Source organism: Eublepharis macularius, chromosome 9, assembly GCF_028583425.1.
Source record: "Eublepharis macularius isolate TG4126 chromosome 9, MPM_Emac_v1.0, whole genome shotgun sequence".
Classification (NCBI taxonomy): domain Eukaryota; kingdom Metazoa; phylum Chordata; class Lepidosauria; order Squamata; family Eublepharidae; genus Eublepharis; species Eublepharis macularius.
Genome location: NC_072798.1, coordinates 4,634,390 through 4,658,987, shown reverse-complemented (window position 1 = coordinate 4,658,987; position 24,598 = coordinate 4,634,390). Strand labels below are relative to the sequence as shown.

General features: G+C 47.1%; 1 protein-coding gene across 2 annotated transcripts; it reads left to right on the top strand.

The window, feature by feature from the left end:
• The first annotated feature begins 625 nt into the window (after positions 1-625).
• On the top strand, positions 626-22,578 carry ASB13 (ankyrin repeat and SOCS box containing 13). 2 transcript variants are annotated; one of them, XM_054988924.1, is made up of 6 exons: positions 626-707; positions 10,476-10,663; positions 12,294-12,444; positions 17,410-17,544; positions 20,141-20,332; positions 21,840-22,578. In XM_054988924.1, exons 1-6 carry the CDS (start codon positions 626-628, stop codon positions 21,965-21,967), a joined length of 876 nt encoding a protein of 291 aa, XP_054844899.1. In that variant the 3' UTR covers positions 21,968-22,578. The 2 variants fall into 2 exon arrangements, with proteins under 2 accessions (XP_054844899.1, XP_054844900.1); XM_054988925.1 differs by lacking the exon at positions 626-707 and adding an exon at positions 6,775-6,840.
• The last annotated feature ends 2,020 nt before the right edge of the window (positions 22,579-24,598 follow it).

Sequence of the window (24,598 nt, the reverse complement as noted above, 5' to 3'; positions counted from 1 at the left end):
CGCCCGGCCTCCGCGGAGGGGCACTTCCTGCCGGGCGCGGGCGGCGGAGCCCGGCGGGGAGGAGCGCCGGCAAAGCGGGCGGGGCGGGGGGCCGTTCTCTGGGGGCTGCTGCGGCAGGCGGAGGCGGGCCGCGGCTCCCCGGGCGCGCAGGAGCGCGGCGCTGTGCTTATGGAGCGCGGCGGGGTCTCGCTGTTTGCAGAACGGGAACCGCGTAGAAACGAGCAAGAGTGCAGTGGCGCCTCGAAGACGGACCAGATTGGGAGTATGGAATGAGCCATCCACGGGTTACAGCTCACTTCGTCAGGGAGAGCGAGAGTGCAGTAGCACCTGGAAGGCTAACAACGTTTGGGGGTAGGGTATGAGCCTTCCACGGGTCACAGCTCACTTTGTCAGGGAGAGCGAGAGTGCAGTAGCACCTGGAAGGCTAGCAACATTTGGGGGTAGGGTATGAGCCTTCCACGGGTCACAGCTTACTTCGTCAGGGAGAGCGAGAGTGCAGTAGCACCTGGAAGGCTAACAACGTTTGGGGGTAGGGTATGAGCCTTCCACGGGTCACAGCTCACTTCGTCAGGGAGAGCGAGAGTGCAGTAGCACCTGGAAGGCTAACAACATTTGGGGGTAGGGTATGAGCCTTCCACGGGTCACAGCTCACTTCGTCAGGGAGAGCGAGAGTGCAGTAGCACCTGGAAGGCTAACAACATTTGGGGGTAGGGTGTGAGCTTTCGTAAGACACAGCTCACTTCGTCAGGGAGAGCAAGAGTGCAGTGGCACCTGGAAGGCTAACAACATTTAGGGGTAGGGTATGAGCTTTCGTGAGACACAGCTCTCTTCGTCAGGGAGAGCAAGAGTGCAGTGGCACCTGGAAGGCTAACAACATTTAGGGGTAGGGTATGAGCTTTCGTGAGACACAGCTCACTTCGTCAGGGAGAGCAAGAGTGCAGTTGCACCTGGAAGGCTAACAACATTTAGGGGTAGGGTATGAGCTTTCGTGAGACACAGCTCACTTCATCAGGGAGAGCAAGAGTGCAGTTGCACCTGGAAGGCTAACAACATTTAGGGGTAGGGTATGAGCTTTCGTAAGACACAGCTCACTTCGTCAGGGAGAGCAAGAGTGCAGTGGCACCTGGAAGGCTAACAACATTTAGGGGTAGGGTATGAGCTTTCGTGAGACACAGCTCACTTCGTCAGGGAGAGCAAGAGTGCAGTAGCACCTGGAAGGCTAACAACATTTAGGGGTAGGGTATGAGCTTTCGTAAGACACAGCTCTCTTCGTCAGGGAGAGCAAGAGTGCAGTAGCACCTGGAAGGCTAGCAACATTTGGGGGAGGGTATGCGCTTTCGTGAGTCAGCTCACTTCGAAGACACCTTCCTCCAGACATGATCAGGGGTCATTTTGTAGAAAAAGAGCAGGAGGAACTCATTAGCATATGCCACGCCCCTTGCCATCACCAGAAGTGTGTCATTGGCATAAGTGATTTGCATATGCCACACCCCCTGACATCACCTATCCTGGCTGTTTTGGACCCAATCCTTCCATTCAGGGCTGAAATTGGGCCCAAAATGGCAAAAGGGGGCTGAAAAATGGTCAAAAAGGGGCCCAAAATGGTCAGAATCGGGCCACTGCTGATCAAGAGAGTGATCCACCACCCGTCAAGAGGCCCGATCTGGGCTGTTTCAGCCCCAATCCAGGCTGAAACAGGCCCAAAATGGGCAAGAGTCAGGTGAGCGGGGCCACCTGACGTGATCTCTATGGGGAACTGCTGGAACTGCGTTCCTGTGCGTTCCCCTTCAAAATGAGCTCTGGACTTTGACAACTACACTTTGGGTACAGTTATCTAGCCATTTCCCTATGCATCTAACCATCCTAGACGCTTTCTCCACCATTTGAGAGAGGAAGTTGTCGGCCAGGCAGGTCAGGAAGTTGCATGTTCCTGGACCCATAGTAGAGTTCATCTCCCAGCATACATCAGGGATGTTGAAGTCTTTCATAACTACACGGTCGAGTTTCTTGGATGCCCTATTAAGCTGCTCACGGAGGGCAGAATCCACCTCTTCTCCTTGGTCAGGCGGTCTATAATAGACCCCAACCACAACGCTGCTCATCCCTCCTTTATCTTCACCCAGACACTTTCCATTGGGTTGTCATTCTCCTCCAGTATTTCCTGACAAACAAGCCCAGTGGCAGCTTAGAGACCAACAAGATTGTTCGGTATAAGCATTCGAGAGTCAAAGCTCCCTTCTTCCGATACAAGCACGTTTGCTTATAGCCCTTCTTTCACACTAAGACTCAAGATAGATTACACCGTATAAAACAAGACACTCAAATAACACCCAACATCCACTAAATGCAATAGGATCAGGATTACAAAAATTAGAATCTATGCAAAAATCAGACATGATACATCATAAACAATGGGAAAATGGGATTCGAGTAGAAAACAATGCAGTAAGAATAAGAATACAAACGATAACCCGTGGAATAGAATATAATCCTGTACGCCAGTGTTTCCCAAGCAGGACATCATCAGAGCTTCTGTAAGAAATTGTGGAGTAAATAAATTTTAAAAAATTGAAACACTGTGCAAAATTCCAAATAGGCCTTGAAGTATCATGGTTATTTAGGTTATATTTAGTTACGTTGTGTTTGTGTTCGTTTTGTATTGTTACAGAGCATAGACAATACAAATGACAATTCAGCAGTAGTTCAGTTGTGTTCCTCGCCGTCAATTTTTTCTGGCCTACAAACATTTTCATAGGTAAGGGTTCCTTGGGATTTGAAAAGTTGATTTAGGGGTTCCTCCGTGGAAAAAAAAGGTTGGGAAACTGTCCTGCGCCCTATATAAAGGCACTCACCATTCCATTTTATGACAACCTTATTCTTTTTATAAAAATGCCCTACTGAACCAGCAAAACAAATGTTACAAGAACTAACAATAAACCTAACCGATGGTTGTTGGGGGTTTTCCGGGCTGTATTGCCGTGGTCTTGGCATTGTAGTTCCTGACGTTTCGCCAGCAGCTGTGGCTGGCATCTTCAGAGGTGTAGCACCAAAAGACAGAGATCTCTCAGTGTCACAGTGTGGAAAAGATGTAGGTCATTTGTCTAATGACCTACATCTTTTCCACACTGTGACACTGAGAGATCTCTGTCTTTTGGTGCTACACCTCTGAAGATGCCAGCCACAGCTGCTGGCGAAACGTCAGGAACTACAATGCCAAGACCACGGCAATACAGCCCGGAAAACCCCCAACAACCATCGTTCTCCAGCCGTGAAAGCCTTCGACAATACAATAAACCTAACCCTTCCCTGTTGTATCAGTAATATGTTCCTTTCCTACTCGCGCAATTTAACAAATCTTTACCAAATCTAGCCTTTCCTATGATCAAAAAGAGTCCAGTAGCACCTTTAAGACTAACCAATTTTATTGTAGCATAAGCTTTCGAGAATCACGTTCTCTTCGTCAGATGCATGGAGGGCAGAAGGAAACTGCCCCTACCCTGTTCACTTTTTCTCCCCTCTTGTCCATCAGAAAGATTTCCTCCTGGCGCTCTCTCTTTATCTGTTACTCAAAGTTACTTCATTTCTCACACACTTTCCTCCCTCCCAACCTACTTCCTTGCCTTTTAAACCTTCTATCAAAAAACTACACACCCCGTTCACAGCATTTTAGAGCCTTATTTACAGCTCTCACATGCACTACGCCAGAGGCTCAGAGCTAATGTCTTCACTTACTGTGAAGAGGAAACCACTTTCTACGTTTTTATTAGGAAAAAATTACAGAAGCGGGCAGGAAGGAATGGGGGCCAGGGAGTCACTTGGTGTGAATCTCCACAAAATTCTTTCAGTTGTGATTCTCTGTGTAAGGGACCTGAAGTTGCTACACATGAGGACAAAGGTTCCGTTCTGTCTGTTTGTTGTTTCATAGGGTGCAAATAAAAGTGTGATTAAATAGGGGTAAACAAGGGATAAGAGACTGAGAAAGAAGCAGTCTGAAGCATACAATTACCAGATATCAGTAAAGGTTTTAGTATATAGTATATCATGAAAGGCAGGACTACGTTTCAATGGGTTGTGCAATTATGTTTGCTGTTGTTTTTAAGCAATCTATATTATAGATATTTTTAAATAAATCAAGGCCAAATTCTGCTGAGTGACTCTGAGCATATACAGAATCCCCTTTTTCCCTGCCCAGAACTTAATTTGGACAAGACCAAAGACTCAATTGTTCTGGTGCATATGCAAAGAGCTTTTGTTTAGTTTTGAAAAATGGATGCAAAGTCACTGCACTGCCCTTGAAATGCAACCGTTTAGAAAAATAAATGTTAAAAGTAGGGAAATAATAACAAATATCGTGACTAAACCTACTACTAATCATTAGAGATGGGCACGAACCAAAATACGAACCAAAATTAAGCACGAACCAAACCGGTTCATGGTTCGTGAACCAGCAGTTCATCAGATCCCATTTCTGACGAACCGCCACGAACTTTAGGCTGGTTTGTTTGGTTCGTTTTTTGGTTCGTCAGTACAGACAGCCTGGTGCCAATCAGTTACCAATGTGCCAATGTGATGTTTTCACGAACCAAACGAACCAGTTTGCGAACCAGGGGCAGGTTCCTGAAAGTTCATGGTTCGTGAAATTTGACGAACCATGAACCACATGGTTCGGGTTTTTTTACAGTTCGTGTCCATCTCTACTAATCATTGGTCTATTCCACGTGATTTCATCTTTATTGGCAAAGAGTGCTTGTTAGCGTTTCCACATACATTATTTTGTGGTCCTTGGCTTACGATTAACTTGTACAGTAGGTCATCATGGTAGTAACTAGGGGGAAGAGCTAAGTCTGAGAGAGCTTCTTGAGTAAGTCCATGGCAGAGGGTTTTGGGTGGGTAGCCATGTTGGGCTGCAGTAGAACAGTAGGATTTGAGTCCAGTAGCACCTTAGAGAGCCAGTTTGGTGTAGTGGTTAAGAGCACAGGACTCTAATCTGGAGAGCCGGGTTTGATTCCCCACTCCTCCCCTTGAAGCCAGCTAGTCACAGCTCTCTCAGAGCTCTCTCAGCCCCATCCACCTCACAGGGTGTTTTGTTGCGGGGATAATAATGGCATACTTTGTAAACCGCTCTGAGTGGGCATTAAGTTGTCCTGAAGGGCAGTATATAAATTGAATCAAAAAGAGTCCAGTAGCACCTTTAAGACTAACCAATTTTATTGTAGCATAAGCTTTCGAGAATCAAGTTCTCTTCGTCAGATGCATGATACAAACTGGTCAAATACAGAAGAGGAGGAGGGAGAGGGGAGAGAAGGGGACATATATCAGAAGGGGACAAGATGCAATTAGCGGGGAGGCAACCCAAACATTCCTTTGCTAGTAAATGTAAACATCTCCTTTTGGTGTGGAGTCAGTTTCCCGTGTTAGTTTGCAGCAGTAAAAGCATCCAATTCCTATGTAGTATAAGCCTTTGATAACCACAGCTCTCCCTGCCAGATGCATCTGACAAAGAGATATATGTCCCCTTCTCTCCCCTCTCCCTCCTCCTCTTCTGTATTTGACCAGTTTGTATCATGCATCTGATGAAGAGAACTTGATTCTTGAAAGCTTCTGCTACAATAAAATTGGTTAGTCTTAAAGGTGCTACTGGACACTTTTTGATTTTGCTACTACAGACTAACACGGCTAACTCCTCTGGATATAAATTGAATGTTGTTATTGTTGTTGTTGTTGTTATAACAAGATTTTCAGAGTATGAGCTTTCAAGAGTCTAGTTTTAAAGTTCCTTTACTTAGACTGCTTCCACACACATTGGATAATGCCCTTTCAGCGCTCTTTAGAGATCATTTGGAACTGGATTTTAATCTGTGAAACAAAAAATCCACTTCCAAGGGATAGCTAAAGTGCATTAAAACGCATTATCCAACGTGTGTGGAAATGGCCTTGGTCACTCCACTCCCCACCGGGGGTTTGTCTTCTAGCAACCAACTGACCAGGAGGGAGAACCACCTAATTTGCATCCACAGCTCCTGAGAAGTTTGAAAAGGAAGAGACAGTTGCCAACCTCCAGATAGGTCCTGGCAATTTCCCCAGAATTACAACTTAGCTCCAGACAATGGAGATCAGTTCCCCAGGAGAAAATGGCTGCTTTGGCGGGTGAACCCTATATGGCATTATGGAGTGTCTCCCCAGTTTCCATCCCCATATCTCCAGAAGTTTCAGAACCTGGACGAGGGTTGCCCACTCTGGGTTGGGAAATTCCTGGAGATTTGGGGAGCGGAGCCTGGAGAGGGTGTGGCTGGGGGAGGGGGAGAAGCCTCAGTGGGGTATAATGCCATAGAGTCCACCCTCCAAAGCAGCCATTATCTCTTGGGTAACCGATGTCTGCAGTCCAGAGATCAGTTGTATTCTGGGAGATCTCCAGGGCCCACCTGGAGATTGGCCACCTGCTCTTAGCAGAGGGCACCTTGAGTTGATCTTGGAGCGGTGCTGAAAGCAAGCAAAAAAAACCCCCCAGGTAAGTAAGAAAGAAAAAAAGCACATTCAGGAAGAAAAGACCAAAGAAAGAAAACACGTATATCGAATGGAAAGAAAGAAAGAACGAACGTCCTTTCTGGCTCCGCCCAGCGTAGGCTTGACCTGGCCGAGTCTGCACAGTGAACTACAACTCCCAGCAGGCTTTGCAACAAAGCTGTGTTCTGACGTCGCCAGGCCCCAAGAACAACAAACGCAGCCCAGAGATCTGCTCCTCGCCTCCCCTCTCGGGGCAGGGGGCTGCCGGGACTTGTAGTTTTGACAGGCTAGCCATGGAGAGGACCATGGCTAGCGGCTTCTTGCTGGGCGAGATTGGTGAGTGGGGGTCTTTCTTGCTGTGCAGGAGAGAAGGGGAGGACGAGGGGGGGCAGATGTAGGGGGAGGGAACGCAGACGGAGGCGACCCCCCACCCCCAGCAACCCTGGCAGTTGCCTCTGGTTAATAACAGCTTTTGGAAAAGACGCCTTGTGTGTTTTCTAGTTTTGCATAGAAAGGCATCACTCTCTCTTTTCTTCATTCTATTCCCTTTCCTTCATAACCTATTTCCTTCCTTCCTCTTCCTTCCTTCCTCTATTTTCTTCCTTATTCTAGTCTCCCTCCCTCCCTCCCTCCCTCCCTTTCTTTCTTTCTTTCTTTCTTTCTTTCTTTCTTTCTTTCTTTCTTTCTTTCTTTCTTTCTTTCTTTCTTTCTTTCACCTCTTTTCTTTTTCTTTCTTTCTATTCTAACCTTTCTCACTCTCTCTGTTTTCTTCATTCTATTCTATTCCCCTTCCTTCCTTTATTTTCTTTCTTATTCTAGTCTCCCTCTTCTTTCTTTCTTTCTTTCTTTCTCTCTCTCTCTCTCTCTCTCTCTCTCTCTCTCTCTCTCTCTCTCTCTCTCTCTCTCTCTCAGCTTCAGGCCAAAGCAGGCTCAAGCCCTCAAAAGCATTTGCCACAATAAATCCGTGGCTGCAAATCTTTATTTTCACTGGGAGAAGGTTGGACATACAGCCTTTCTTTGGCACTAAACCTGACAGGGGACTTTCAGGTTTTTGCAGCTGGACAGACGTGATACTGAGGGTCAGGAAAGGAGGTCACAGTCTTCCAGTGTCGCCTCTTTCACAGGCATAGAGAGTGACTGTGTTTGCAAACTGGGTTTTTCTCTCTCTCGTGTTTACCAGATCTATACTTAACAGCCGTATGCAGGTGGCAGCCTGGTCATCCATTCCCATCTCATTTTCCCTTGTCCCCATTTGGCCTTTCACCATGTCCTTACTGACACACCACGTGGTACATGTTGCGAGGGATCTTTCTATCTGCGCCAAAGAATGAAAATAAATCTTTTGCTGACATCGGCCTCCTTGTAGCTGCCTTCCTCTTGAACCCTTTTAATTCACCTGCCCCTAACAGTCCTCCCCATAAAGAATAAAATGATAAGCCATCGGTATGTCGAAAAGTAAAATAATCATTTTACATGTTTGCAAAATTGCTTGCTAAGCAAATTACAAGGAAATTTCTGTGTTTTGTCGAGCGGGTGTTGTTTCTCGAGTGCCATCCATGCGCTTGGCACTTAGAAGAGCTGAGAACCTTCCAATCTGCAGTCAATGGAGAGAAGAGTCCTGTATGGGGTCTTTTGGAAATCCAAGCGTAATGGCGAAAGTTTGTAATGTTTTTTGCCGTAAAGGTAGAAGCTCCTTTACAGAGGGCCCAGCAGACAACAGTCCCTCCCTGCCCCAGTCTTTGCAGTCTAAATTCTTTTTTTTTATTTAATTTTTTCTTTTATTGTGGAAAGGTTAAAAGATAGAACAAAAGAAAGAAAATAAAACATAACGAAAACACAACTACAAAGAGCCAACATATCAATCTATAAAATAAAAACAATAAAAAGCATAATAAGTATATTATTAATCCATTACAGTTTTTCACCTACAAACACTTCCTCCTTTATTATCAATCAGCTTGTAGTCTAATTAATATCTTTTTTCTGTGTCTCATCTTCTTGATGTCTCAGGTCCTTATTCTTAAAAATCAAAAACACAAATTATTAATTCATTTTTCTTCATCTCTCGCAGATAGTCCATAAAGGGTTTCCAATTTGTCATGAATATAGAGAGTGTTTTGTCTCTAATTAACGCTGTAAGTTTGGCCATCTCAGCTAAGTCTGTTTGCAATCTGACAAACAATATATGGAGAAGCGAGGGTGCATAGAAATAATCAAGAGTCTTGTGAAACACCAGTGGATTTCCAGTCCCGTCCTTGGCAGAGCTCCACCCTGCCATCTGAGGGAGCAATCCTAAGCAGGTCTACTCAGAAGCAAGTTCCATGTTATTCAGTGGGGCTTAGTCTCAGGAAAGTGCCCTGAGGCCTGCAAACTTAGTCCTTCAATAGAAGGGTGGGTGCAACTCTGTTTATGATAGTAAAAAGTCCAGTAGCATATTTAAGACTAACCAGCTTTATTGTAGCATAAGCTTTCGAGAGCCACAGCTCTCTTTGTCAGATATATCATCAGCTTTCAAGAACCACAGCTCTCTTTGTCAGATGCATTGTCAGCTTTCGAGAACCACAGCTCTCTTCATCAGATGCGTCTGACGAAGAGAGCTGTGGTTCTCGAAAGCTGGTGATGCATCTGACGAAGAGCTGTGATTCACAAAAGCTTATGCTACAATAAAGTTGGTTAGTCTTAAACATGCTACTGGACTTTTTACTATTTTGAAACTACAGGCGAACACGGCTAACTCCTCTGGATCTTTTTATGATGGCGCCGCATATGTCATGAGTCATGACTAGTGTAATATAAACTTTAATGAACTGCGGCCCAATGTTTCAGACACATGAAGTTGGCTCTAGCCCATAAAAGCTTCTGCACCCATAAATCTCTCTCTGAGATGCCTCAAGGCTTCTTTTTACTCTCGCTGCTTTTCTTTTCATACATTCTTGGATCCCGCCCCCCCCCCCCACACACACACACAAAATTGCGTATAGAGGTAATCCTATCATAATTTCAGGTGCACAATGGCAAATTTCTGCATTGTTTAACAATTTGGATGTTTCCTGCAAACTCTCTGGCTATGAAACCGTGTGGCATACTTGAGTACATGCACTGTCTCATTCTTTGCCAGAAGGTTTTGGGGTACCCCAGAGCGGCCATAACTGTTTCTTTTAATCTCTGCGTCTCTCACATCACAGAGAAGAAAAGCAGTCGCTCTACTACTCAACAGTTTCAGAAAGAAATACCCAATGCGCTTTAATATACTTTAACGCTGATCAGTTAACGCTAATGCATTTTGAATGAGGGACAGGACAGGAGACTGCCCGGTGATGGCAACTGATGAAAACTTTGTGGCTTTAAAGACGCTGAAAAATATATCATTGCTATCTGAGCAGCGGCAACCAGAGAAAAACTGAGCCAAGTAAAGATTCTTGGAGCTTCCCCCATCTTTGGACAGATGCTTTGCCTTTCAAGCCATCATCTGTTGGCTCCCTGTTTGTAATTCTATTATGTCTGTTTTTCCTGCGTGGACCTGATTCAGCATAAAGTCTTTGCAAGTCTTTTGACCAGGGCCGTTTCCAGACGGCTTACCTGCCTCCGGAACGTCGCACCATCTTGCGGGGAAAACACGAAATATCACGTTTTCTCGCGCGAGTTTTGCACGACGTCGTGTGACATCGCGCAAAACTCGCGCAAGAAAACACAATATTTCGCGTTTTCCCCGCAAGATGGCGCGACGTTCCAGAGGCAGGTAAGCCGTCTGGAAACGGCCCAGCTGTGATTCTGCAAAAACTCTGGAACCTATTTCTGTGAACTTGAGATTGCAGGTACCATTTCTGTGTTTATAATACCATCAGGAATCTTAGAACAGCCTTGGAGACTCATGTCATCCTTAGTTTACCCCCAAACGGGGTTTTGCATATCCTTTGGAAATGTCTCTGTTTGTAAAGCAGCAACGCTCAGATTGTCCATTTTCTTCCCAGGTTTTTGGGCGGATAGAACTCCCGTTCATGAAGCAGCTCGGGGAGGAGAGAGCGTGCAACTGCAGGAGCTCATACGAAATGGAGCTTGCGTCAATCTGGTCACCTATGACTCTATCACGCCCTTGCACGAGGCCAGTCTGCGCGGCCAGACGCAGTGCGTGAAACTCCTGCTGGCTGCAGGAGCCCAGGTACGTGGCTACAAAGTGAAGGTCCAGGGAGCGAAGTGAAACAGACATCCAGCAGCCCCTTAGAGACTAAAAAAATAAACTACACGAGTACAAGAAGATATATTAAAAACAAAAGGAAAACACACCTGAACCCGCAATAGAAAAACATGCAAGGAGTATATGATTGTGAACTGTATTCACTATACCATTAATAAGTGTGTAAATGCACAGAAAAAGAAACAAAAGTAAATAATTGTAGAAAGGTAAGAAACATCAAAAAGGAGTTAACACATGACAAACTATGAATTGCCAGCCAAATTCTATTAATCAGACCATTTCTGTGTATTCAGTTTCAAAACAGCCACCAAAACAAGGAACCAAAAATGGTGTTTCACCCCTTCTATAGAAGATGCCAAATAACATCAGCTTATATAACACAGAATCATAGGGTTGGAAGGGACCTCCAGGGTCATCTAGTCCACCCCCCTGCACAATGCAGGGAATTCACAACTACCTCTTCCCCCCACACACCCAGTGACCTTTGCTCTGTGCCCAGAGGATGGCCAATTTGTCCTGGGGAAAATTGCTACCTGACCCCAAGGTAGCACTCAGCATTACCCTGGACATGTAAGAAGGCCGCAAGAACGAAGCACTGATGTAACCCTTCCTGCCCTCCCTCTCGTGATCTGCCTGGGTTCACAGAATCAGCCTCATCTTGTGTTTCTATAATTATACTGTTTACACACTTGTTAATGGTATATTGAATATGGTTTACAATATACGCTTGTCACATTTTTCTTATTGTGGGTTCGGGTGGCAGGGCTCATTTTGAGGGGGAACGTGCCAGAACGCAGTTCCGGCAGTTCCCCAAAGAGGTCACATGTCAGGTGGTCCCGCCTACCTGACTCTCGGCCATTTTGGGCACATTTCAGCCTGGATTGGGGCTGAAACGGCCCGGATCAGGCCTCTGATGGGTGGTGGATCACTCTTCCACTCAGCAGCAGCCCAATCCTGACCATTTTGGGCCCCGTTTCGGCTATTTTCAGCCCCTTTTTTGCCATTTTGGGCCCAATTTCAGCCCTGATTGGAAGGATTGGGTCCAAAACAGCCAGGATAGGTGATGTCATGGGGTGTTGCATATGCAAATCAGTTGTGCTAATGACACACTTTCGGTGATGTCAAGGGCCGTGGCATATGCTAATGAGTTATGCTAATGAGTTCCTCCAGCTCTTTTTCTACAAAATGACCCCTGTCCATCACCAATATTGTAATGCACTGAGGAGTTTTGCGGGGGGGGGGGGGAGCATTGGTGAAGAAGATGGACAACGATTGGTTCCACTGCCTCCCTGTTGGCAAGAGTGGGCCACTCAGATAGACACCGGGCAGGGACTGGCTCATCTGCCTTGCTGGTCAACGGGGACTATCCATTCGGAAGAGCCCTTGGCTACCAGTGTCTGAGCTGCTGTGATCCATGGAAAAGAGCAAGGGCAGAGCAGGCACAAGATCTTAGGAGAGGAATTTTTTAAGTGTAGTCTGGTTTCCCCAAAGAGGTCACCTGACATGTGACCTCTTTGGGGAACTGCTGGAACTGCGTTCCTGCGCATTCCCCCTCTAAATGAGCCCTGGTGATGGATCTTTCCTGTGAACACAGGTGGACGCCAGAAACATTGATGGCAGCACACCGCTCTGTGATGCCTGTGCCTCTGGGAGCATCGAGTGTGTGAAAGTCCTGCTGTTCCATGGGGCAAAGGTCAACCCTCCCCTCTACACTGCCTCCCCCCTCCATGAGGCCTGCATGAATGGTAAGCCTGCACGGTCAGCAGTAGTGCCTAAAGCAGTGGTGGTGGTGGAGAGTGCCCTCAAGTCATAGCTGACTTATGGCTACTCCTGGTGGGGTTTTCATGGCAAGAGAAGATCAGAGATGGCTTGCCCTTGCCTGCCTCTGCAACCCTGGTCTTCGTTGGAGGTCTCCCATCCAATTACTAACCAAGGCCGACCCTGCTTAGCTTTTGAGATCTGGCTCACCTGGGCTATCCAGGTCAGGGTGCCTAAAGCAGCGAGGCCTCACTAAATAGCGAAGGACAATCTCCTCCTGTACTCTCCAGCCCTCCCAGTTAAGATGTACCTTTCAAACTCTGCTCTCATTGCCCTCATCTTCAGAGGTGAGGCAGGTGGCAACTAAAGACAGGGCACTTTCTGTGGTGGCCCCTCACATCTGGAATGCCCTCCCCCTCGAAGCTCACTTGGCACCCACTTTACTTTCTTTTAGGCACCAGGCTAAAACACATCTTTTTACTCAAGCTTTTAACCAGGGGTTTAATCTTACCAGCTTTTTAATGGTCTGCTTCTGTTGGGTGGATAATTTTTATACTGCTTATGTTTAACAGCTTGTGTTTTTTAATGGCTTCTTTTTTATACTATCTGTGCGTATTAGATAGTCAAAAAGGGAAAAAAGGTGGGGGGGGTGCAACCCAGCAACCCGCTGAAACTGAAAAACTGGCTTTCTATCACCTCGTGAGAAAGATGTTTCACCCAAACTGCCAAGCTGTCAAAAAAACGTGTTTTTTTTTTCAAGCTGAGGTAAAGCCGTTTGAAAATGGAGTATCGTTAAAGCAGGTGAGGTAGATTCGCTAAGACAACACACAATTTCTACACAGTTCTCATGAAAGTCCTGCAGGAACTCTGCGTTGTCTTAACTAATCCAGATGATGACAAGATCAGCAATGCCGAGAGATATTGTTAATCTTTTCCAGTGTATTATACTAACTCAGTGAGTAGCTTTATTGGAAAATTCAGAGAATTTTTTACTCTAAGGCCGCTCCTTCACGAGTGCCCCCAGCCAGCCCTCTGCCATGGATGGTGGCCTCAGGCATCAGACACAGCTAAGGAAGGGGTTTGCACCACCTCATTCCTTCTCCGGACTGAGGAACACAGCCTCTCCCAAGCTGCCTCCCATCCACACACCGTCAGCCTGCACAGGATTTCACTTATATAGTAGTTTCCTTGCCCCGCCCCTGGGCTCCCTTCCAATCCTGCCTTGGCTTCCCTGAATGGCACTTTCCTCAGCCTATCAGCTGGAAGGGCTGTGTCAGCCTTTTATTCCTCCTGGCTAGGCTTCCCTATTGCCCGCCAGTGGTGGGAGATCCCCCAAGGGTTTGCCCTGTTGCCTGCCCATCACTGGCGATCAGCAGGAGGTGGCAAGCCCCCTGGAGATCACCCACCATCGGCAAGCAACCTGGGAAAGTGCACACCAGAGGTGGTCTCAGTGAGGTGCAAGGACATCATTTCGTGAAGTGAAGATGGTACACTGCCCGCGGGTGTGCTCCTGCACTTTGCTGGGACCAGTTTTGGCCCCAAATAGACCAGAATTGTGTGTGTGTTATGTGCCATCAAGTCACCTCTGACCTATGGCGACCCTATGAATGAAAGACCTCCAAAATGTCCTATCATAAACAGACTTGCTCAGATCCTGCAAACTGGAGGACGGGGCTTCCTTTATTGAGTCCAGCCATCTTGTTTTCGGTCTTCCTCTTTTCCTACTGCCTTCCACTTTCCCTAGCATTATTGACTTTTCCAGAGAATCTTGTCTTCTCATAATGCGATCAAAGTATGATAGCCTTAGTTTTGTTGTTTTAGCTTCTAGTGATAATTCAGGCTTGATTTGATTGAGATCGAGATCAAATCGATCAATCAAGGGCCAGAATTAGCCCCGTGTAAAGCCACCCAAAATGAGATGGCTTGACTCAATAAAGGAAGCCACGTCCTCCAGCTTGCAGGATCTGAGCAAGTCTGTTAATGATGGAACGTTTTGAAGGTCTTTCCTTCATAGAGTCGCTGTAGGTCAGAGGTGACTTGATGGCACATAACACACAAAGTGTGGGAGCGTGCCCGTAGCTGGAGTGATGGCATCACTTCCTGGAAATGATATCATCATGAAAGGACTGGCTCTTTTCCTTCCAGCTCATCCAGGGCTGGTTTACCTGTCCAGGCCTGACCCTTGGCTTGTTTGCTGTCCTGGAGCTCTCTCCAGGCTCAGGTTGTTGGAGGCTTCCTTCTATCCAGGATTTTCCTGGACTGCACCTGCAGCCCACCTGGGGAAGAGGCAAGGCTACCCTGGGTCCCAAGTAGAGATGGACACAAACCGGGAAAAAACCAAACCATGTGGTTCGTGGTTCATCAAATTTCATGAACCACGAACTTTCCTGAACCTGCCCCGGGTTCCCGAACCGGTTTGTTTGGTTTGTGAAAACATCACATCCAGGCCAGCAGAAGGTCACTTCCGGGCCAGCAGAAGGTCACTTCCAGGCCAGCAGAAGGTCACTTCTGGGGTCAGCAGAAGGTCTGCAGGACGTCCATCCCCTGTTGCCTAGAAAACTGAATGATAGGCACCAGGCTGTCTGCAGTGACGAACCAAAAAAAGGAACCAAATGAACCAGCCTAAAGTTGTGGTGGTTCATCAGAAATGGGATCTGGCGAACCGCTGGTTCGTGAACCACGAACCAGCCTGGTTCGTCATGAATTTTGGTTTGTATTTTGGTTCATGCCCATCTCTAGTCCCAAGACTGCTGCAGGCAGGAAGGGGGATGAGTGGCAAACAGCCTGACAAAGCTGCCAGTTGCTGCTGCAAAGGTGGGGTGGGCAGTGCAGAGACTGGCAGCTCCGGACACTTACCTGTGCCGAATTTGGATTCACTTGGTTTAATGAGACAGCTACAGCCTACCAGCAGTTCTGAACTCCTCCCCCACAATTTTACTTTATTTTGTGGGTATTTCTTTGAATGGAGTTTATTGTGGGTGCAAGATCCCTGTTTGTGGGTATATATGGGCACTTTTTTGCTCATTAATGTTATGGTTGTTCAGTGATGATGGGCGACAGATGAAGACTTTATCAAAATGCATCCAGTCCTTTGTGTAATTTTTTATTATTTGTTATTAAAAAGGGAAAAGTAGTCTCCTGTGTAAGCACCGAGTTATTACTGACCCATGGGGGGACGTTGCATCATGACGTTTTCTTGGCAGACTTTTTATGGAGTGGTTTGTTATTGCCTTCCCCAGTCATCTACACTTTACCCCCAGGAACCTGGGTACTCATTTTACCGACCTCAGAAGGATGGAAGGCTAAGTCAACCTTGAGCCGGTTATCTGAACCCGGCTTCTGCCAGGATCGAACTCGGGTCATGAGCAGAGCTTGGGCTGCAGTACTGCCGCTTACCACTCTGCGCCACAGGGCTATTTATTATTATTTATAATAATTTCATATTATAATTTATAATATTTATTATTCATGAACAGATGTTTTAATATATTTTATTGACTTTGTGTAAATGTCGTTTGCTTATTCAGCTTTTTGAATCATTGTTTCTTAAACATAGTTACACACCCTTTTCCCTCAACCTTTTTGGGGGCTTTTTTATAATTAGATATTTAATCTAAAGTCACAGTAAAGCTCAGAATGCCAATATCAGGAGGAAACATCAGGGGAAGGCCTTATCCTCTATGCCCTCATGTTGGCCCTTCACAGTAGTGCTGCCAGGCAACCAGCAGGAGGCCTAGGGAGGCCATTAGCAATGGCATGATGTCACTTCCTGGAAATCCCGTAAGCGACATCACTCCTCTCTAGGAATCACCAGAAACTCTTATGGTAAAACCATGGACTTCCTGATGTTTCCTGGAAAGGAGTGATGTTAATTCCCTGGAAGTGACATCACACCCTTGGACCCACAGCCATTTTAAAAAATATCTCTCCCACCTTCTCTCTGAACAGCAGCAGTAAACAAGAACCTGTGGCGGGAGATCCCTTACCCCCAATGGCGGGGGGGCGGTGTTGGCAAGCCTCCTCCAGAGTAACTGATTGGCTATTACGTGCAACAGAATGCAGGACTAGTTGAACATTAGTCTGACCCAGCAGGACTCTTCTTTGTTTTTGTTGATGAGTGGAGGAGACAGGGAGGGAGCTGTGATGCAGGGGTCACAGACACTCTGAGTCCAAGGACCCATATGAAGCAGCAGCTGTTCCCAAGGTTGATACCTAAACCTCTCAGCAGATGCAGGGCTAGTTCTCCAGTCCAGCTACCCGATGACTGCTTGGGACAGCACAAGAGCTCCTCTCACTTCTTGCCGCTACGCCCCGATGCCTCCCTGTTGCTGGCTGGTCTGAGCTGAGCCCATGTGGCTGTGCTTCAGGGACTTGCCACAGACCCAGCTGGCAGTAGAGCAGAAAGAGACATCAGCAACAAAATGCCTCGAGCTGGCCCAGATCAAATGTCACTTTCTAAGAATTCTCTCCCACCTTGTCTTTCCACAGAACTGTCACTTTGACTTCCTGAAATCTGTGTTACGGACGATGGGAAATGTTTCACTAAATAATTTGGTCCAGAGGAGTTAGCCGTATTAGTCTGTAGTTGCAAAATAGAAAAGAGTCCAGTAGCACCTTTAAGACTAACCAACTTTACTGTAACATAAGCTTTCGAGAACCACAGCTCTCTGCATCTGATGAAGAGATCTGTGGTTCTCAAAAGCTGACGATGCATCTGACGAAGAGAGCTGTGGTTCTCGAAAGCTTATGCTACAGTAAAGTTGCTACTGGACTCTTTTCTATTTTGCTAAATAATTTGGAGCCTCTTTCTGGTTTTGCCAGTCATTTGCATGCCTGCACACAAGCATACATATGTCTTGAGTTTTGCAAGGGGGGGGTTCCCTCTCCCCATAGGCCCATTTGTGTTTCTCTGCGATCTCCGTTGATTTTAGTCTCATCTCTCCTTGCTAAAGGCAGTGCAGACTGTGTGCAGGTTCTGATCAACGCTGGAGCAAACCTGGAGGCCCACGACTGCCACTTCGGGACCCCTTTGCACGTGGCCTGTGCCAGAGAGCACCTGGATTGCGTGAAGCTGCTGCTCAACGCAGGTGTGGGACATGGGCAAGCATGCTTTTCTTCTGCCGTGGGCTTGATTCTCTTTTCTTATTTGTACCCTGTCTTTGGGAGGGGGGCAGATTTAAAAAGAGAGCTGCTTTTCACGTGGCTTTTCCCCACCACATTTTGGCCTCTTCCAGCTGGGTCACCGGGGGCAATCTTAGTGATCCTGGAGCCCTGGGCAAAAGTGCAGGATGGGGTTGCAGAATCTCTGCACAAGCACCCCAGCAGCCTCGGCCAATCGAGGGGCTGCCCTTGGCCCGCATGAGGCAAATGAGAGCCATTGCCAGAAGCCAACTGCCTGAGCCCTGGATGGGGTGTCACAAAAGTGTCACTGCAAACAGGTAGTTCAAGCCCTGAGCAGGTTGGATATGAGTGGCATTGTTGAAAGCCTGCTCTTTTTTCTGTTGGAGGAAGCAGAGCCATAGGCAGTCAGTCGTCCCCGTCCCCCCCTTCCCCCCCGCTCAGCACAGCGCCCAGGGCAGCTGCCCCAGTAGCCCACTGACTGAGAGCCAAACTACAAGTAATGCCTGACACAGGTTGGACACTTGCCAGCTTCCCTCAAGTTTTGATGGGAAATGTAGGCAGCTTGGTGGAATGTTGGACAAGTGACAGTTGAAAAGTCCATTGGACAGCAGTCGGAGAGCCGAGCTGCAAGACCAGGATGCCTACATTTCCCATCAAAACTTGAGGGAAGCTGACAAGTGTCCAACCTGTGTCAGGCGTCCCTTGTAGCTTGGCTCTAAGACCGTCCTGTGGGTCACAAGAACTCTTGCCACACACAAAGAGGTCAGTGTACTCCGAGGCATAACACGACGCGTATTGCAAATCCAATGCCAGATTAACTCCAAGTTGTTTGCATGCTGCATTTGAACAGAAAAGGAGTTGCATAAATACTGGGAAATGTTGAGATCTGGACTTTGATGCTCTTCCAGGAAAGGGAGATTCAGCGCTGGGGAACTGTTGCAAACATTTAGATGCTGTTCTATTATTAACCAGATTCTCTTAGCACCTTAAAGGCTAACTAGTTTTTATCTGAGCATAACCTTTCATGACCTAGAGGCCATTTCATCTAACAAGTGCCCGAATAAAAACCTGTGCGTCTTTAACGTGCCATGAGAGTTTTGTCGATTTTTTCTGCAACAGATGTACATGGCTACCCATTATTACAGCGCTGTTCTGTGTTCCTGACAGTCCAGTATGTTTCTCTGTGCCACGCTGTATGCCTCGTCTTAGACTTTCACGAGGACTTTGTTTCAGACTACCAAGCCATGACAGATTAACGCCGCTGATACTCAAATGGTGTGAGTGAAGAGGCTTAGTTTATTGTTAATTGGAGCAGTTCCTCGTCTGTTTCAGAGGACAAAATCTGAAAGACAGCAGGCTGTTTGGGGCTACAATGCAAAACTGAATTATTCGAAAAGGCTTTTTACTCAGATAAGAGGGCTGTATTGTAGGGAGGGGGTCTCAGATTCTTTGCTAATGAGTTAGAAACCATAGACTTTACCACTATGTTGTATTGGATTCCTGCTACTGCTATGTCTTTGTAAACTTGTATCTATTTACCTTATGGTATTGTTTATGGAAATGTTCTTGATATTAACCATACTAATCTCACACTGTGGAATCCTCTTTGAGTCTCAGCAAGAAGGAAGGACTGTCTTTCTATATAAAAGGCAAGCTGTATTGGCAACGACTCACTTTTTATGCTGGTGCGCCTACTCAGGAGCACCAGGATAAAAAATGAGTCGTTGCCAATACGACCTCCAGAGGCTGCTGCTGCAGTGGGAAGCCCAGGCGAGGGGGCCCGTCCCTCTGGGGGGTGCCACCGCAATGGAAAGCTCAGGAAAGAGGGCTTGTCCCTCTGGAGGGCGCCACCAGAGTGGAAGGCTCAGGCAAGGGCACCCGTCCCTCCAGAGGGTGCCAACCTTGTGGGAAGCCCAGCATCCTGACGCTCCATTTTCTAGGGCCCATTTTTTAAAAAACAGGCTCTGTTGGTAGTAAACAAACAAACAAATAATATCCTTCTATATGTGCAATTAGCTAGGTCGGGGGGGCCCAATGTGGCACCTTTGGGTGCCCGTCAAGTATTTTTAGAATGTGGGCAAGGCAAAGTGGGGCTTTTGCCCAGAAGGACTTCTGATTGGCTGTGCAGATTCAAAAAAATATTGCTATGGTAATAGATGCCACCCCAGCACAAGGATCTTCACTGTGACTGAAGGTAAGCTGTGAGGAGGGAAGGAAATGTTCTTTCAACAATATGTTCATTTAAAAAGGCCTCCTCTTAAGCAGAGCATTAGCCTGAGAGGAGTTATCATTCAAGTTATGCATAACCTTGCTTCCTGACATTTTGTGATTGGCTCCGCCTCCTGCGGCAGCCATTTTGAATCTGGCTTTGTCTGTTGTGGCGGCCATTTTGTAATTGTGCCCACTACTCTGTGACAGAATTCCAAAGGTGCCTGTTGGTTCACAAAGGCTGGGGACTCCCGAGCTAGGTTCACATTCTGCAAAAACAATGGGAGAGTACAGGCTTTGGGGATCTCTTGCCAGCTCCCCATTTCCTCTTGTTTTTCCTCTTCTTCTTGCCAGGTGCCAACGTGAATGCGGCCAAACTTCATGAGACCGCCCTCCACCATGCCGCCAAAGTGAAAAACGCCGACCTAGTGCAGATGCTGGTCGAATTCGGTGGGAATCTCTATGCCAGGGACAATCGAGGGAAGAAACCTTCTGACTACAGCTGGAACAGCAGCCAGACCACCAAGTGCTTTGAGTATTATGAAAGTAGGTGGGGTGGGGGCCTGCTGCCACTTCCCTGCGGTTGAAGGTGGCAGCCATTTTTTCCACCCTGTTTCCTTGGCATGAGTTCATATACCTCCATGTATCGAATGTTCTGTGGCAAACGTGTGAAGCTGCTTATTGGCATAGAGACATCGAGGTAGGTCGTATTGTGTAGTGGTTAGTGTGTCCCTACTTGCCTTGAAACGTATCAAATGGCCTTGGACCAAATAAGTCAAAAGTTTTATTTTGCTATGATAAACTTACGTGCTTACCCCTTTGTAACAACCTTGGGCGAGTCATTCTTGCTCCATCTAAGCCACCTCATAGTGTTGTTGGGAGGATAAAATGGAGGATCCGGCACCCTGAGCTCCTTAGAGAAAGGACAGCTATATAAATAAATAAGCATCAAATTAGGGCTGGAGAAACTGAGGTTCAAACCTCCCCTCCCCAACTTGGACATTAAGCTGAGTGCATGTGTAACTTCTCTTTTCATGGGTTCTATAGGGCTTAGGAAGCAACTTACACAAAATTTTAAGAAATAACTTTTTTTTTCTTTTAAACTTTTTAACAATTAATAAAATAAAACTTTTTTTAAAAAAAATGAACTCTTAAGTGCAACCTTAAAAAAACTCCAAATCAACAATGTCCTTGAAAAAGCAAACAGTTCAACATCCAAGAAGTGATGAGTCCTCTCTCATCCATTTGAAGCAGCTGTACCACAGGCTTCCGTCTTCTTGTTGGGAATTATAGCCCTTATTCAAGGTGATAAGAGCTTATAATTTATTAAGCTCCCCGCAAACAGGCTCCTCCTCAGCAGCCTGCCTCTAGCTTCTGACTCCACCCCACTGGGCTAAACCAATTAACCTCACAGGGGTTACACATGACCTGGGGTCAGTTACTCCCCCTCAACCTAGCCCACCTCACAGGGCTGTTGTGAGGATATGAAAGAGGAGAAAATAACACTGTTGGCCATTGTGCTGAATCCCTTGAGGGGGAAGATGAATTAAAAATTTGATAGGTAACAGGGTCCCAAATCCGTATACTGCTGATAGAATTGGGCTGAGTTGAGAGTGGAACCAAGGAACACTCTGGTTTTTCTTAAGATCATATACATTTTTTGCCTTTTACTAAATACTAGCAACCAAGCCCTTTTTTAAAAAAAATGGGCTCTAGAAAATGGAGCACCCCCCCCCCCCCCAATAGGGGCAGGCTGCCTCACCTGGGCTTCCTGTTGCGACGGCGCCCTCTGGAGGCGCACCAGGATAAAAGGTGAGTCGTCACCAACACAGCTTTCTTTTTATATAATAGGATTTTCGTGGAGCCAGGGAATTTCCTGGCTCACAACTGCAGTGCTAAACCGCTGTATTCCACCAGCTCAGCATGGTTTTGCTTGAAGTTTTTTGTTGGAGTCAATGGGAGAGAACAGCCAGCCGCAACATCCGCTTGGCGGGCTGGTGGGCTGGGGTCTGCAGCCAGAATGCCTCCCTTCTCTCCCCCTTCTCTTTTCCAGAAACACCCCTGACCTTGTCTCAGCTCTGCCGCCTCAGCCTCCGGAGAGCCTTCGGCCAGCATGCCCTGGAGAGAATTGCCACACTACAGATCCCCCGACGGTTTATTGAGTTTCTCTCCTACCGATGATAATAGAAGGAAAGGTACCATTGAAAGGCCACAGCCTTGCACTCGGAAACCTCGGCTACTGGCATCTTCCTCGGGCATCCTCTCCTATGTTTGAATGCCGTGGACGTACATACTCTGGGTGAGCTGCCCAGGATTCAAGGAAACCGTTTGTGGCCTGAGTCTCGAGTGTTGCTATAGCGCTTTGCTGCTGGCTGAAAAGGCCCCACAAGGACTTGAGTGTTTCTTGCCTTGCTCTTGTAAAATATGTCCGTCCTTATATTGTACAGCTGTGACTGAGATCAATTGGCTGCTCATTCTTGAGCCCATGATTCCCAGCTCATTCGTTTAACTACTGACACCACACTTGTCCCCAAGGTGACCCCAGGGGGGTGCTGCAGGACCAGCCCAAGCTAATAGGCATTCTAGACACAGAGTGTGTGGTATAGTGGTTAGAATATTGTACTGGGATCTGAGAGAGCCAGGTTCAAATCCCCCACAAGGTTTCTGCTTGGCATTAGGCCTATCTCTCATCTAATCTACCTCACAAAGTTGTTGTGAAGATGCAGTGGGGTGTGCGCCTGAAAAAGTTCCTGCCCCGCCGCTTTTTTCACCCAATGGGAGGGGGGAGAATCCCCTATTCTCCCCCCTCCCATTGGGTGAAAAAAGCATCGGGGCAGGAAGTTTGAAAGCAACACTTTTCTTGCTGCTTGCAAGCAGCAAGAAAAGTGCTGGCTGCTGCCCAAAGCTTTCCAAAATGCTCCGATGCATTCAGAAAGCTTTGATTCGGTATTTCCGAATCGGCTCAGCAACGCTGGAGCTGATTCGAAAGTACCAAATCTACCAGATTCAGGTTTGATTTGAGTTAAAGACCCAAATTGGACACTCGAAGCGCACAACTCTAGTCAGGAGGACCGCCAGATCTGCTGCACTGAGTTCTTTTGAAAAAGGGAGAGATGAAAGTGTGAAACAGATGCTGTGGTCCCTCGTATTTGGCCTGGGTGCAGCCCACTGGAGCCGCCTCATTGTCTGTCTCTCTAGCACATTTTTAACCCACCCTTCCCCAAGGAGCTCAGGACAGATAGAGAAAGGTCTCCCTCCAGTTTATCCTCACAACCACCCTGTGAGGTAGGTTAGGCTGAGAATGTGTGGCTGGACCACGGTCACCCTGTGAACTTCCATGGCAGAGCATGGATTCGAACCTGGGCCTCTTCCAGACCTAGTCTAGCATTGTAACCCCTACACTAAACTGGCTGTGATCACACTGGTTTATTTCTTCTGCCGTTACGGGCTCCAGTCTTTTTGCAGGAGTTGGAAGCACTCCACAGATCTATTTGAAGAGAGATTATGGCAGGGCACAACAAAGGAACAGCTTGGCCACTAGACAACATGCAAGTAAATAACAGCATGGAGCAGTGCGGCTCCCTCCTCCCTCCTTTGACTCTCTGAAAAACCTGCAATGACAGTGCTGGATGGGTACAAGGGCAATCTTTAAAATTTTCAGTATGCAAGAGACTGTACTTCTTGTTACCGCTTTTCTCAGCCTTCCCCCATCAGGCCTGCATCTAATCCATACAAGAATTTGCCCAGTGCAAGTGTATCATGCATAGCTACAATGGTGGGTGCACCACCCTGGGAGTTTTCCTGCAAAATCACACCATAATCTGCACAGCTTCAAGGACTCTTGCAGCCAGTCCTGCACTGCATCTGCACCTCCTTGGGCTATCTCCCGTTGCATTGTCACAATCATTGTCAGTATAGGAAATTCCAATTTCAAATTATTGTTGTAGAGGCACAATAGCCATCAATGTGCCTGTCGATGTGTGAGAGCAACCCTGAATGCTTCAGTCTTGCACCACAGATTGCAGGATCAGGCAGCTTTCCCTGACAGTTGAAATTACTGCACACCCTTTTGTTCCGAAGGATGTCCAAGCTGATCAGCGAGATATACTTGGTACGTGCTCATTAGAGGTAACCTTTCCTTCCCAACAGGGCACGAGGATCTCAAGCTCCCTCTTGCCTGGAAGAACCCCCTCCAAAACAAAAACCAGGGAAAGGATTGACTGGGAAGGAAACAAGACTACTCTACCCCACTTCCCCAGAGTTTGCAAGCACATCCTGCAGTGGTTTGGGATGGGAGCTCTTCCTCCTTCACAGCCAATCTATATATATAAAGACAAGTGTCCTGACTGACTCATCAATGCCCAGCCCAAACCCCTGGACCTAGAAACATGAAATTTGGGAAGAACATTCCTTTCATGATGTAAACACCCACTAAGAAGAGATTTTTAAGAAATTCGCCCCCTAAGGGGGTCAAAAGGGGTAAAATGTGTTTTCCCAAAGGGATACAGCTTCCCTGTGTGGCTGGCAGGCTGCTGCCTGCTTGCGCCCCCACCCACTGCCAGCTCAGCCACTCTTCCCTGACTGAGCCAGCCTTTCATGGTTATTTGCATATGCAGCCTGATTGAGGCACACAACATTCCACACTTCATTCCCGCCCAGAGACAGTTGGAACACAGAGGTCATTTGCATGTGTGGCCTGATTGGTCCTCACTCCTCACATTCTAAACAGTATGCAGCTACTACTGGGAATCATTGAATGTGTCCTGAGGTCAAACGCACCTTCCGGTCTTCCCCTAAAAGTTCACTAGGATT